Here is a 13,971-nt window from a genome sequence, read left to right as displayed (position 1 = left end):
TTTTGTTACTTCTCTTTTCCTTTGTGACTTCATTGCATTGACTAATTTATCTAATCTACGCATCCTGTTCAAAATTAAAATGAATAGTTTTTTTTTTTATTTCTAATGCCTTGGTAACAATACTTTCAATTAATTTCTTTTTCTTATAAAATTTGGTTTTCTTATATTTTTTCACATCCTTTAGCAAATTTAACATCACTTCTCTGAAACATTTTGCGACGAATGTTTTTAAAATCTATTTTCCGTTTTAAGTTACTCTTTCTTACTTCTGAGTCTACATTAGCATTTTGTTTTTGCTGTCGACTGTTGTTTTGTACTTGAAACACTGTTTGAATTTATCTTTCGCTCATTTTTTTTTTTTGAAGATATTTTTAAAAAATTCTTTAGTCTGCTTACCGGAAGACTTTCTGTTTTCCAACACGAGCTTCTCCTATTTTGTTTTTTACCGGTTGTCTTCCAATATAGTTGTTGTTTCTTTTCTCTTTCTTGACTTTATAGGCATCTTTTTATTTTTTCACTGTTGCTCAGCAATACCTGCAAAAAACTAAAAAAAAATACCTTTTTGTAATTTTAATTCATTACAATTGTTTTTTTCAGCTTTTCAAATCCTATCACATGAGCTGATCCTTTCCTACGAGTCCAAGTCTTACAAAACAAGAGAAACATGAATTAAATCTCTGACAACAATTCCTGTGTGCACACAGACTCATGGTGTGATTCTAGGCAGAAAACGATATTTGATTGGCAATTTGAAAGCACATTTACTACTGTTGAGGAGCAAATGATAATTACTGTGACAGTGACACATTTTTCTTATATTTTAGAGAAGCAGAAAAGAGCACGTCCTTACACCTATTTGAGACCATGCCCATGTGTTACAGGGTGAGTGATTAGACTAGAGCAAAGGAAATGAGCCTTAGTGACATTGAATCGGTTTGCGTTACACACTGCTATCTGAAACACCACATACAGCTGAGTAGTACGCACAGGAGTGTAGGAGAAGCTGCTGCGTGTGTGCAAAAAGTGTGTTTCTAGAGACTGTGTATTGTCAGTTGCAAGAGAGATCTGCATGGAAACTTGCACAACTGCATGAAGAGTGCAGACATGCGTATAAGAGTAGATGTGTGGTAAGGGTTAATTTGAGTTTTGAACATGTAGGAACTACTTCCGCCATTGCAAGATTTGATGGTAAATCTACCTTGTTGATTTGAAATGTGTTAGCATTTGCTTCTCATTTTTGAGATGGTGATTTCTGCTGAGTGCTAACCAACACATTTCAAGAAAACAAGCTGGCCCTTTCCTGAAAGTGCAAGTTTTACAGAACAGCAACCCAAATTAAATGTCTGACAACAATTCCTGTGTGCACACAGACTCATGGTGTGATTCTAGGCAGAAAACGATATTTCCTTTGGCAATTTGAAAGCACATTTAGTACTGTGGATGGAGCAAGTGATAATTACTGAGACATATATTTTAGAGAGGTAAAAAAGAGTACATGTCCTAACAGCTACTTGAGACCATCAGCATGTGTTACAGGGTGAGTGATTAGAGTAGAGCAAAGGAAATGAGCCTTGGTGACGTTGAATGTGTTTGCATTATACACTGCTATCTGAAACACAACACAGAACTGAGTATTATGCATGGGAGTGTAGGAGAAGCTGCTGCATGTGTGCAAAGAGTGTTTCTGGAGACTGTGTATTGTCAGTTGCAAGAGAGATCTGCATGGAGACTTTTTCAACTACATGAAGACTGACTGCAGATGTGCGTAAGAGTACATGTTTGGTAAAGGTTAATTAGAGTTTTGAACATGTAGGAACTACCTCACCCATTGCAGGAGTGGAAGGAAAATCTACCCTGTGGTTTTCAAATGTGTTTGCATTTGCCTCTCATTTGTGAGATAGTGATTTCTGCTGAGTGCTAACCAACACAGTTGAAGAAAAGAAACTGCCCTTTCTTAAAAGTGCAAGTTTTACAAAACAACAGCAACACAAATTAAATCTGACAACAATTCCTGTGTGCACACAGACTCATGGTGTGATTCTAACCACAAAGCAATATTTTGTTTGGCAATTTGTACGCACATTTAGTACTGTGGTGGAGTAAGTGATAATTACTGTGACAGCCTGACACTTTTTTCTTATATTTTAGACAAGCAGAAAAGAGCACATGTCCTAACAGCTCCTTGAGACCATGACCATGTGTTACAAAAAACAAGCTGCCCCTTTCCTGCGAGTGCAAGGGTAATAGAGCAAGACCAACACGAATTAAATCTCTGATAACAATTCCTGTGTGCACACTCTCATGGTGTGATTCTAGGTAGAAAACAGTATTCCTGGGTGATACCAGTACACCTTAACTTATAGTGAAGACATACTCCATAATATCTAACATGTTCAAGGCACTTAAATATCTTTAACATAAAATGTAAAACACAACTTTCAAAGTGGTAGGAAAATGTACCATGCTATTTTCAAATGTGTTTGCATTTGCCTCTCATTTCTGAGTAACTGATTTTTGCTGAATGCTAACCATCACACTTTAAGAAAACAAACTGCCACTTTTCTGCGAGTGCAAGGCTAACAGAACAAGAGCAACACAAATTAAATCTGACAACAAATCCTGTGTGCAGACAGACTCATGTGATTCTAGGTACAAAACAGTATTCCTCAGTGATACCAGTACACCTTAACTTACAGTGAAGACATACTCCATAATATCTTACAAGTTCAAGACAGTTAAATATCTCCTAAAACACAAAATGTAAAACAACTTTAAAAGAAGAATGACAATTCTAATATTTATATCAAAAATCACCACATACATCCCCTCTCAAACTCATAACTCACCTTTAAAATTAGTTAGTGGATAAAGAAATGTGGCACTGAAACAGCAGATTATCAGAGCCAGAATCTCAGAGCTGTACACCTCTCTCCTCTCACCACAACCAGTAAATGGCAATGTTTCCCTCTCTTTTTTCACACATACATGTTAATGTAAAATCACAGTCCTTCCCACATTTTTTCAAATGGAATCACACATTTCTATTGGTTGCAACTTTCAACCCCTTTCCAAATTATCCCTTCCCCCAACATGACTTCTGCCTGCTACCATAGCAACAGGTCATGGAACACTGGTGTGACCAGAGAGGTCAGAAGTTCAGCACACAATGTTTCAAGTCCAAAGAGCAAGAGTGCTTGACTTTTCAAACCTAACAGCAAATCCAAAGTAATGTTCAGTGGGAACACATTTTTCTGTACCAATCCAAAACATGCTTTTAAAAACGTAAACATACAGCCTAGTTTTAACTGTAAAATGGTTTGAATCAGCCAATCAGTTCTTTTTATTAAAAAAAAGTATGTATGCCTCCATTTTTCAACTGTCTTTCTTTTCATATTGCCATTCTACTTAAAGACACCTCCTGAGTGCATCCTGTTCTCCTCGGAAGATGTTCACAGTGTGGATTGTAGGTCATAGCTATGTCTTCTGGAGTTAAAAATTTGCAGAAAAAAGAGGTATTGTAAAAGACCTTGCTTTGCCAAATGTAGACATTAAATGGATTGGTCAGAGAGGATTAAAGTGGCACCAATTAATGCCTTTGGTGAAAACCTTTCTACATCTCCCACAGCCTAACCTTATTATTGTGCACTGTGGTGGAAATGACCTAGGCACTTTAACTGGGGTAGGTCTGGAAATGCTTATTAAGGACACCTTTCTGCAATTGATGTCACTTTTTCCACAAACTGCCTTTGTATATTCTAATATATGCCAAAGGCAAAAGTGGAACTGGTCCAACCAATTTTGTCCGCAGATTGACAAAGCAAGAAAGCACATCAATAAGTCTGTTTCTGCTTTCCTCAGAGACTATGGTATGGGTTCTATATCCCACAACAACTTGCGTTACAACATGCAAGACATTTATAGAGGAGGCGGTGTACATTTCAATGATGAAGGGAACAGAGTCTTCCTCTTGAACTTTAGACTCTGCATCGGTACTTACTTGTAGGTACAAAAAAAACACTCAATGAACACAAGGGCTCTTTTTAGAGCCACCTAATATCTAAACACTTAAACTTGATTTTTATTTCTATTTTTTTTAAGGTTTTTTTTCGGGTGCGCGCAGAGTGCGCGCACCCCGCGATGTTGTAAAAAAAAATTATAATCTTTTTTTTGCCCTTCGTGGTCCTACTGTGACCCCCTGACAATGGCTTGGGGGTCAAGAACTCCCTATTCTGCCCCCTATTCATGTTCTCCACCTTTCCTTTTCAGTGCGACAGACAAAATGGCGGCCGACACTTCCTGATTTCGACCGATTCGAATGTTTACTGACATCTAACAACCAATCAGAATTACGCTCACGCACGGCAGGGTGCGCGCACCCTGCGCGCATATTGATATGCTTTTAAATGCTATTTTCTCAGGAAATACTGAACAGATTTACACCAGACCTGCGAAAGGCACTTCCTTGACCTTATGGCTACCTCTCTACCAAATTTCAGGTAATTCTGTTCAGCCGTTCGGGCTGTAGCTGCGACTAAAGGTCCTATGGAAAAATACATGGGGAAAACGCGTTTTGGGACCCCCCCTTTTTCTCAGCCCCCGCTTGTCGAATCACCCCGAGACTTTCAGGGTAGGAGCTGAGCGGAGCGCCCCATTAGTTTTGAAAATTTCGCGAGAATTCGTCAACCGGCACCAAAGTTATTCAAAATAGAATTTTGAGATTTCCTATGGAAACTCGGTCCTAACTATAACTATCTACTGGCGACCGCCAGTAGAATGAATATATATATATATATATATATATATATATATATATATATATATATATATACACACACACATACCCACACATAGCTATCTCTCTAGATCCTTTTGTCTTTCGTATATTTCGTTTACGCACTGTCCGTATGTTTTAATATTTACATCATGTGTAACTCATGTAATGGCTGCCTTGCAAACTCTGAAGCGCTCCGATACCGTCGGGTTAAGTTTGCGCTATACAAAACTATATTTTGAATTAAAAGAATCCTGGCAGTAAGTTACAGCAAAGGTGGCTGCTGCCCGACACGATCTCTTGCCCGAACGCATTCTGTGCCAATGTACTCAGGAAATTATCTCATGCATTCTGAGGGAATTAAGGGATTCAAAACCTTCTCTCCAGTGTGTTGGATACAACAAATGCCAAGTCACAAAAAGCAGAGGGCAAGATAATTGAAAAAAACTCATATGAAAGCATGCAGAGGATTCCAATGTCAAATCAGCTCCAACATATTTAGGTATTTTACACAATGACAATCTCAAACGTGAGGGAGTATTCAACAGAAAGATGTGAAAAAAAGCTTTAAGGGCCCGATTGTCTTTTGCTAAAAACAATATTGCAGTGAAGTGGAAATGTTTTTAAAATAGGTTAAGCGTGGAGTAGTTCTACTGGTGCTTGAGAGTAAGGATACTGTAGGTGAGGGGAAATGGTCTCACCTTCTCAAAGCCCTCCCTGTTCAGACTGTCATTCCAGCTCTTCATGAAGTCCCCAGGGAACTTGTCCTTTGTGAACACTCCAATCTTCTTTCCGTTTTTGCTGGATCGGATGGCCTCAACCATTTTGTCAAAGCTGGCCTTGTTGGTGTCACTTTGCTGAATTGTGGGTAAGAAGGAAGAATAAACTAAGTTACACAACAAACCAAAGGCAAACTGGGAATGACTACCATGTGATTGTGAGATCTGCGCAACGCTGGGGCCCGAGGTATGGACTATGAATTCTGTGAATCCTGAACCAGGAGGATTTGCGGATTAAATCGAATGCCTGTAACCTGGGGGTTAGTTTGAACTTTCGAAGACTTGACCCAGCACAACTGTGTGACCTAAGGGATTGCCCTACTACTGAGGACTCAGTCATGGAATATGATCGATAACACAAACTCTGCTGCTAAAGATTTGAGGCTGAAAGAGTAACTCAAGCACAGCTATGAGTTACAGGCCATAATGCAGTTTTCCATATATGGTCTGGTTCAAAGTAAATTCTAAAATGAGTTCATTAACTATACAGGGACATCAAGGAACAAGAGACAAAATACCAGGAATCCATAGCGTCTCACCTTTTCACGGACCAACAATGTGATGGGAGGAGCACCATTGGCGTTCTCATTGCCCTTGGTGTTGGCAATCTGTTTCAGGAACTCCACCTTCTTCTTGCTGGCCATAAAGATGATCTGGTCTTCACAGAAGACCATAATGGTGTCTGTCAGTTCATAGCCAAAGAGCCACGTCTAGAAATGAAATATTGAGATAAAGGAAGCCAGAGCAGCAGTTTGTACAACAAAGAGGGAAGAGAACTGCAGACAAGAACAGGAAAGAAGCTACAGTGCCACCACTATTTTCTGAAAGTGACAATCTAAGTAGTCCCCCCTACTCCACCCATCTTAATGTGTGGCCGAAGGCCAAAAGAGAGCTGCCACTACTGCTACTTTGGCACATTCCGCGGCAAAGACTGGCAAAACTTGAGAATAAGGAGGCGCTGCAGTCATGGTTCAGCCTTTATGTAACAAGCTTTATAGATGTTTGATTGGTGGGTGAGAGGAGAATAATGCCTTGCCATTTTGTTGTAGCCAGGGCATGAATGAGCTGTCCGTGTGTTTATTAATTGCCCACAAAATCCAGGCGAGTAATGAAAGTAGACAAGTAGGATTGCTATCAACAGCAACATTCAAGGGATGATTTAAATTGTAGAAGAAGAGCAGAACTAGTAGCATGCTTTTAGCTTCACATTCAATTTCACACACAGGGAGCAGAAAGGTGCATTAGCACATTCACTGAGTGCACACTAAGTTACAATATGCTTTATCTTGTAGCTTACACGATTTCTGAATCATAGACCCGAGTAAATAATGTAGGTAAAAAAACTGCATTGCTAACAGAATGGCTGTTCTCCAACAGTTATGGTTATGACCATAAACAATGGAGGTTACCATCGTCCAGCTCAGTGACGCTCCTTTTATTCAGCTCAAAAGGATGAAAACAGGTTCAACCTTCTGAGGTTCAAACATGCCAGCTACATACAGAAGCAAGACAAACAAGTTAGCACGTCTTTAAATCTGCAAGAACCACACTTAAATCCCGAGGCCTAAATTCCCTTACAATTATTATGTGAGGAACATACTATTTTTGTTTAAAATTGACACATAAGCCGGGGCAATAATTTATGGAATTTTCCATGCATGCCTGTGCTTTCGCAAAAGGACAAAATGGAAATTGCCCGTACAGTTTAGCCAACCACTACTAGGAACTTGTCCAGTGTAATATATCCTCCACAAATGTCTGGGTCACGTGATTACAACTCAATACTACTTTAAATGATGTGAAAATGGACAGCGATGTTTTAGGCACGCCGGCAAACTATTATAGACTTATAATCTGTTACACTGTAGTCTAGACACAATTTAAGAATGTTCCATGTATGTGGTGGGTTTATCGAAGTAATTCAACTAGAATAGCCTGCACCTTTTAATTCAGACATGAAAAGGGATCAAAAATCCCTTCCCTATGTGCCATGGAGAAGGTCAAGTCCTCCTCATATAGGAAGGAACAGGCTCACCTGCAGTGCAGTAGATTTGGCATAAACAATCTCTTCATCCACTCCAACGGATACAACAATGGCATCGATACTCCCATACTCGTCTTCACCTTTCTGCAGGGTTAAGGAACAAAGAAAATTTCAAATTAGAAATATAATCAAAAGTGTTCAATAAGAATCTTGATGCCCTTGAGTTTCACCAGTGACTATATCAGAATAACAGCTTCATACACACAAACAACGGACATGCTTTCAAATCCGATTATTACAACCCCATGGTAGTTTCATGTGTAATGTATCCCAGATATCTGTCATGCCAACATCCATGTGAACTCACTTGAACGTTAACCATTCCAATGTATCTAATCTGGCTCATCACATTAACACCACCACACGATGCTGGGGGCCCTCTATACAAGTTAGAAAGCAGATATGTACAAATGAGTCTCTCTCACGTGGCCCTCAACTCATGCTTATGGGTTGTGGTCTACATTGCACTGTATCTGAAGCATTAATTAAAAAACTTCCCCCAACACCTTCAGCATAGGAAATACCAGATCTAAAATCCTTCCAACCAATGCTTTAAGTGAAATGAAAAAGCTGTGTATTTCTACACTGGTGTGGCCCAATGAAGCTACAAAGTTAGTAATCCTTTTACAAGAGGTGCGACCTACGTCAATGTGGTATACGTGACGTAGAATCCTCTGCTTCACGAAGCTTGCTCTATGACCAACATTTGGGTGCCTCAGTGTATTCTATGACTGCACCCAAATAAATTGCACAACGACGAAACTACACCTAAATCAAGTCACGTATTGGCTTTAGCAAAGCGTAACTAATAATTTGTATTCAATATTAGATAAATGAATTGCTTTCATTTTTTCCGCCCGACATCACTTTCCTCTTCAAACTCTTTGCTTTAGTGTTTTACATCTTTTTCTCTCCATTTCTCAACAACCATAAAGCTCTACTCCCACTTAACCCTACACTCCAAAAAGGTGCAGAGGATGGTTTCTGCAACACCACACCTGGAAAACAACTACTAAAAGCAAGTATTACTGCTTGCTTCTTAATTGTTGTTACTATCTTTGTGAAAGCATAAGTAGAAAATGGCCAAATACTATGGAAATAAATTAAAACAGTGACAGAAGGAAGTAATCACTACTGTCTAGAAAATAAGTTCCTTATAATAAATGCATTGGAGGTGGTAGGGTCAGTTCTGTCGACTTTATGTTAATGGCAAAGAATTATACTTTCCTAGTTCAGGATTCTGAAATCATACCAAACTGCTCCAGCGACCATTATTCGCTCATAGCCCATTTTAACATAACCTAAGATGGGGCCCTCTGATCCAATATAAACCTAATAAGGAAATCAGATTAAACTGGGCTCAAGTAAACCCATAAAAATTTGAACAATCTGTCATCCTACGTAATTATAAACAAAAATCCGATTGGCCGCACTCTGCTAGTCCTATCAGCGTGTTGCCCCAAAGAATTGTGGTCCATGAAGTAGCGTCGGCGGGTACGCCTATGCCAAAAGTTTAAAATGAAAGTGAGTGTCGCGTTAGCCATCCCTGGACACGTGTTTCGAGGTAGTTGCCTCTCGTCAGCAGGGAGTAGGTATGTGTGTGGGGTTGCTGCGTAGGCTGCCAAAAAATATTCTCAGGTAAAGTACCACTCAAGGCGCGCAGGTGCGTAGCCATGGGCTCGTCAGCCCCACCGGCTCAAGGGAGCCTGAATATAAACAAAAATCCGATTGGCCGCACTCTGCTAGTCCTATCAGCGTGTTGCCCCAAAGAATTGTGGTCCATGAAGTAGCGTCGGCGGGTACGCCTATGCCAAAAGTTTAAAATGAAAGTGAGTGTCGCGTTAGCCATCCCTGGACACGTGTTTCGAGGTAGTTGCCTCTCGTCAGCAGGGAGTAGGTATGTGTGTGGGGTTGCTGCGTAGGCTGCCAAAAAATATTCTCAGGTAAAGTACCACTCAAGGCGCGCAGGTGCGTAGCCATGGGCTCGTCAGACCCACCGGCTCAAGGGAGCCTGAATATAAACAAAAATCCGATTGGCCGCACTCTGCTAGTCCTATCAGCGTGTTGCCCCAAAGAATTGTGGTCCATGAAGTAGCGTCGGCGGGTACGCCTATGCCAAAAGTTTAAAATGAAAGTCAGTGTCGCGTTAGCCATCCCTGGACACGTGTTTCGAGGTAGTTGCCTCTCGTCAGCAGGGAGTAGGTATGTGTGTGGGGTTGCTGCGTAGGCTGCCAAAAAATATTCTCAGGTAAAGTACCACTCAAGGCGCGCAGGTGCGTAGCCATGGGCTCGTCAGCCCCACCGGCTCAAGGGAGCCTGAATATAAACAAAAATCCGATTGGCCGCACTCTGCTAGTCCTATCAGCGTGTTGCCCCAAAGAATTGTGGTCCATGAAGTAGCGTCGGCGGGTACGCCTATGCCAAAAGTTTAAAATGAAAGTGAGTGTCGCGTTAGCCATCCCTGGACACGTGTTTCGAGGTAGTTGCCTCTCGTCAGCAGGGAGTAGGTATGTGTGTGGGGTTGCTGCGTAGGCTGCCAAAAAATATTCTCAGGTAAAGTACCACTCAAGGCGCGCAGGTGCGTAGCCATGGGCTCGTCAGCCCCACCGGCTCAAGGGAGCCTGAATATAAACAAAAATCCGATTGGCCGCACTCTGCTAGTCCTATCAGCGTGTTGCCCCAAAGAATTGTGGTCCATGAAGTAGCGTCGGCGGGTACGCCTATGCCAAAAGTTTAAAATGAAAGTGAGTGTCGCGTTAGCCATCCCTGGACACGTGTTTCGAGGTAGTTGCCTCTCGTCAGCAGGGAGTAGGTATGTGTGTGGGGTTGCTGCGTAGGCTGCCAAAAAATATTCTCAGGTAAAGTACCACTCAAGGCGCGCAGGTGCGTAGCCATGGGCTCGTCAGCCCCACCGGCTCAAGGGAGCCTGAATATAAACAAAAATCCGATTGGCCGCACTCTGCTAGTCCTATCAGCGTGTTGCCCCAAAGAATTGTGGTCCATGAAGTAGCGTCGGCGGGTACGCCTATGCCAAAAGTTTAAAATGAAAGTGAGTGTCGCGTTAGCCATCCCTGGACACGTGTTTCGAGGTAGTTGCCTCTCGTCAGCAGGGAGTAGGTATGTGTGTGGGGTTGCTGCGTAGGCTGCCAAAAAATATTCTCAGGTAAAGTACCACTCAAGGCGCGCAGGTGCATAGCCATGGGCTCGTCAGACCCACCGGCTCAAGGGAGCCTGAATATAAACAAAAATCCGATTGGCCGCACTCTGCTAGTCCTATCAGCGTGTTGCCCCAAAGAATTGTGGTCCATGAAGTAGCGTCGGCGGGTACGCCTATGCCAAAAGTTTAAAATGAAAGTGAGTGTCGCGTTAGCCATCCCTGGACACGTGTTTCGAGGTAGTTGCCTCTCGTCAGCAGGGAGTAGGTATGTGTGTGGGGTTGCTGCGTAGGCTGCCAAAAAATATTCTCAGGTAAAGTACCACTCAAGGCGCGCAGGTGCGTAGCCATGGGCTCGTCAGCCCCACCGGCTCAAGGGAGCCTGAATATAAACAAAAATCCGATTGGCCGCACTCTGCTAGTCCTATCAGCGTGTTGCCCCAAAGAATTGTGGTCCATGAAGTAGCGTCGGCGGGTACGCCTATGCCAAAAGTTTAAAATGAAAGTGAGTGTCGCGTTAGCCATCCCTGGACACGTGTTTCGAGGTAGTTGCCTCTCGTCAGCAGGGAGTAGGTATGTGTGTGGGGTTGCTGCGTAGGCTGCCAAAAAATATTCTCAGGTAAAGTACCACTCAAGGCGCGCAGGTGCGTAGCCATGGGCTCGTCAGCCCCACCGGCTCAAGGGAGCCTGAATATAAACAAAAATCCGATTGGCCGCACGCTGCTAGTCCTATCAGCGTGTTGCCCCAAAGAATTGTGGTCCATGAAGTAGCGTCGGCGGGTACGCCTATGCCAAAAGTTTAAAATGAAAGTGAGTGTCGCGTTAGCCATCCCTGGACACGTGTTTCGAGGTAGTTGCCTCTCGTCAGCAGGGAGTAGGTATGTGTGTGGGGTTGCTGCGTAGGCTGCCAAAAAATATTCTCAGGTAAAGTACCACTCAAGGCGCGCAGGTGCGTAGCCATGGGCTCGTCAGCCCCACCGGCTCAAGGGAGCCTGAATATAAACAAAAATCCGATTGGCCGCACGCTGCTAGTCCTATCAGCGTGTTGCCCCAAAGAATTGTGGTCCATGAAGTAGCGTCGGCGGGTACGCCTATGCCAAAAGTTTAAAATGAAAGTGAGTGTCGCGTTAGCCATCCCTGGACACGTGTTTCGAGGTAGTTGCCTCTCGTCAGCAGGGAGTAGGTATGTGTGTGGGGTTGCTGCGTAGGCTGCCAAAAAATATTCTCAGGTAAAGTACCACTCAAGGCGCGCAGGTGCGTAGCCATGGGCTCGTCAGCCCCACCGGCTCAAGGGAGCCTGAATATAAACAAAAATCCGATTGGCCGCACTCTGCTAGTCCTATCAGCGTGTTGCCCCAAAGAATTGTGGTCCATGAAGTAGCGTCGGCGGGTACGCCTATGCCAAAAGTTTAAAATGAAAGTGAGTGTCGCGTTAGCCATCCCTGGACACGTGTTTCGAGGTAGTTGCCTCTCGTCAGCAGGGAGTAGGTATGTGTGTGGGGTTGCTGCGTAGGCTGCCAAAAAATATTCTCAGGTAAAGTACCACTCAAGGCGCGCAGGTGCGTAGCCATGGGCTCGTCAGCCCCACCGGCTCAAGGGAGCCTGAATATAAACAAAAATCCGATTGGCCGCACTCTGCTAGTCCTATCAGCGTGTTGCCCCAAAGAATTGTGGTCCATGAAGTAGCGTCGGCGGGTACGCCTATGCCAAAAGTTTAAAATGAAAGTGAGTGTCGCGTTAGCCATCCCTGGACACGTGTTTCGAGGTAGTTGCCTCTCGTCAGCAGGGAGTAGGTATGTGTGTGGGGTTGCTGCGTAGGCTGCCAAAAAATATTCTCAGGTAAAGTACCACTCAAGGCGCGCAGGTGCGTAGCCATGGGCTCGTCAGCCCCACCGGCTCAAGGGAGCCTGAATATAAACAAAAATCCGATTGGCCGCACGCTGCTAGTCCTATCAGCGTGTTGCCCCAAAGAATTGTGGTCCATGAAGTAGCGTCGGCGGGTACGCCTATGCCAAAAGTTTAAAATGAAAGTGAGTGTCGCGTTAGCCATCCCTGGACACGTGTTTCGAGGTAGTTGCCTCTCGTCAGCAGGGAGTAGGTATGTGTGTGGGGTTGCTGCGTAGGCTGCCAAAAAATATTCTCAGGTAAAGTACCACTCAAGGCGCGCAGGTGCGTAGCCATGGGCTCGTCAGCCCCACCGGCTCAAGGGAGCCTGAATATAAACAAAAATCCGATTGGCCGCACTCTGCTAGTCCTATCAGCGTGTTGCCCCAAAGAATTGTGGTCCATGAAGTAGCGTCGGCGGGTACGCCTATGCCAAAAGTTTAAAATGAAAGTGAGTGTCGAGTTAGCCATCCCTGGACACGTGTTTCGAGGTAGTTGCCTCTCGTCAGCAGGGAGTAGGTATGTGTGTGGGGTTGCTGCGTAGGCTGCCAAAAAATATTCTCAGGTAAAGTACCACTCAAGGCGCGCAGGTGCGTAGCCATGGGCTCGTCAGCCCCACCGGCTCAAGGGAGCCTGAATATAAACAAAAATCCGATTGGCCGCACTCTGCTAGTCCTATCAGCGTGTTGCCCCAAAGAATTGTGGTCCATGAAGTAGCGTCGGCGGGTACGCCTATGCCAAAAGTTTAAAATGAAAGTGAGTGTCGCGTTAGCCATCCCTGGACACGTGTTTCGAGGTAGTTGCCTCTCGTCAGCAGGGAGTAGGTATGTGTGTGGGGTTGCTGCGTAGGCTGCCAAAAAAAATTCTCAGGTAAAGTACCACTCAAGGCGCGCAGGTGCGTAGCCATGGGCTCGTCAGCCCCACCGGCTCAAGGGAGCCTGAATATAAACAAAAATCCGATTGGCCGCACTCTGCTAGTCCTATCAGCGTGTTGCCCCAAAGAATTGTGGTCCATGAAGTAGCGTCGGCGGGTACGCCTATGCCAAAAGTTTAAAATGAAAGTGAGTGTCGCGTTAGCCATCCCTGGACACGTGTTTCGAGGTAGTTGCCTCTCGTCAGCAGGGAGTAGGTATGTGTGTGGGGTTGCTGCGTAGGCTGCCAAAAAATATTCTCAGGTAAAGTACCACTCAAGGCGCGCAGGTGCGTAGCCATGGGCTCGTCAGCCCCACCGGCTCAAGGGAGCCTGAATATAAACAAAAATCCGATTGGCCGCACTCTGCTAGTCCTATCAGCGTGTTGCCCCAAAGAATTGTGGTCCATGAAGTAGCGTCGGCGGGTA

The 13,971-nt window shown here is 44.0% G+C and overlaps 1 protein-coding gene across 2 annotated transcripts in view; it reads right to left on the bottom strand.

Moving 5' to 3' along the window:
* Window positions 1-13,971, bottom strand: part of LOC146871829 (FACT complex subunit SPT16-like) — a 321,517-nt gene that overhangs the window by 302,703 nt on the left and 4,843 nt on the right. For both annotated transcript variants that reach the window (XM_085599782.1, XM_085599781.1), the window contains exons 2-4: window positions 7,586-7,678; window positions 6,090-6,260; window positions 5,473-5,628 (exon numbers count right to left, since the gene is read on the bottom strand). In XM_085599782.1, coding sequence (XP_085455908.1) covers window positions 5,473-5,628; window positions 6,090-6,260; window positions 7,586-7,678 — 420 coding nt within the window. The remainder of the gene's footprint in view (window positions 1-5,472; window positions 5,629-6,089; window positions 6,261-7,585; window positions 7,679-13,971) is intronic.

Source organism: Triturus cristatus, chromosome 1_1, assembly GCF_964204655.1.
Source record: "Triturus cristatus chromosome 1_1, aTriCri1.1, whole genome shotgun sequence".
In the NCBI taxonomy this organism is placed as follows: Eukaryota; Metazoa; Chordata; class Amphibia; order Caudata; family Salamandridae; genus Triturus; species Triturus cristatus.
This window is presented reverse-complemented; position numbering and strand designations above follow the sequence as displayed.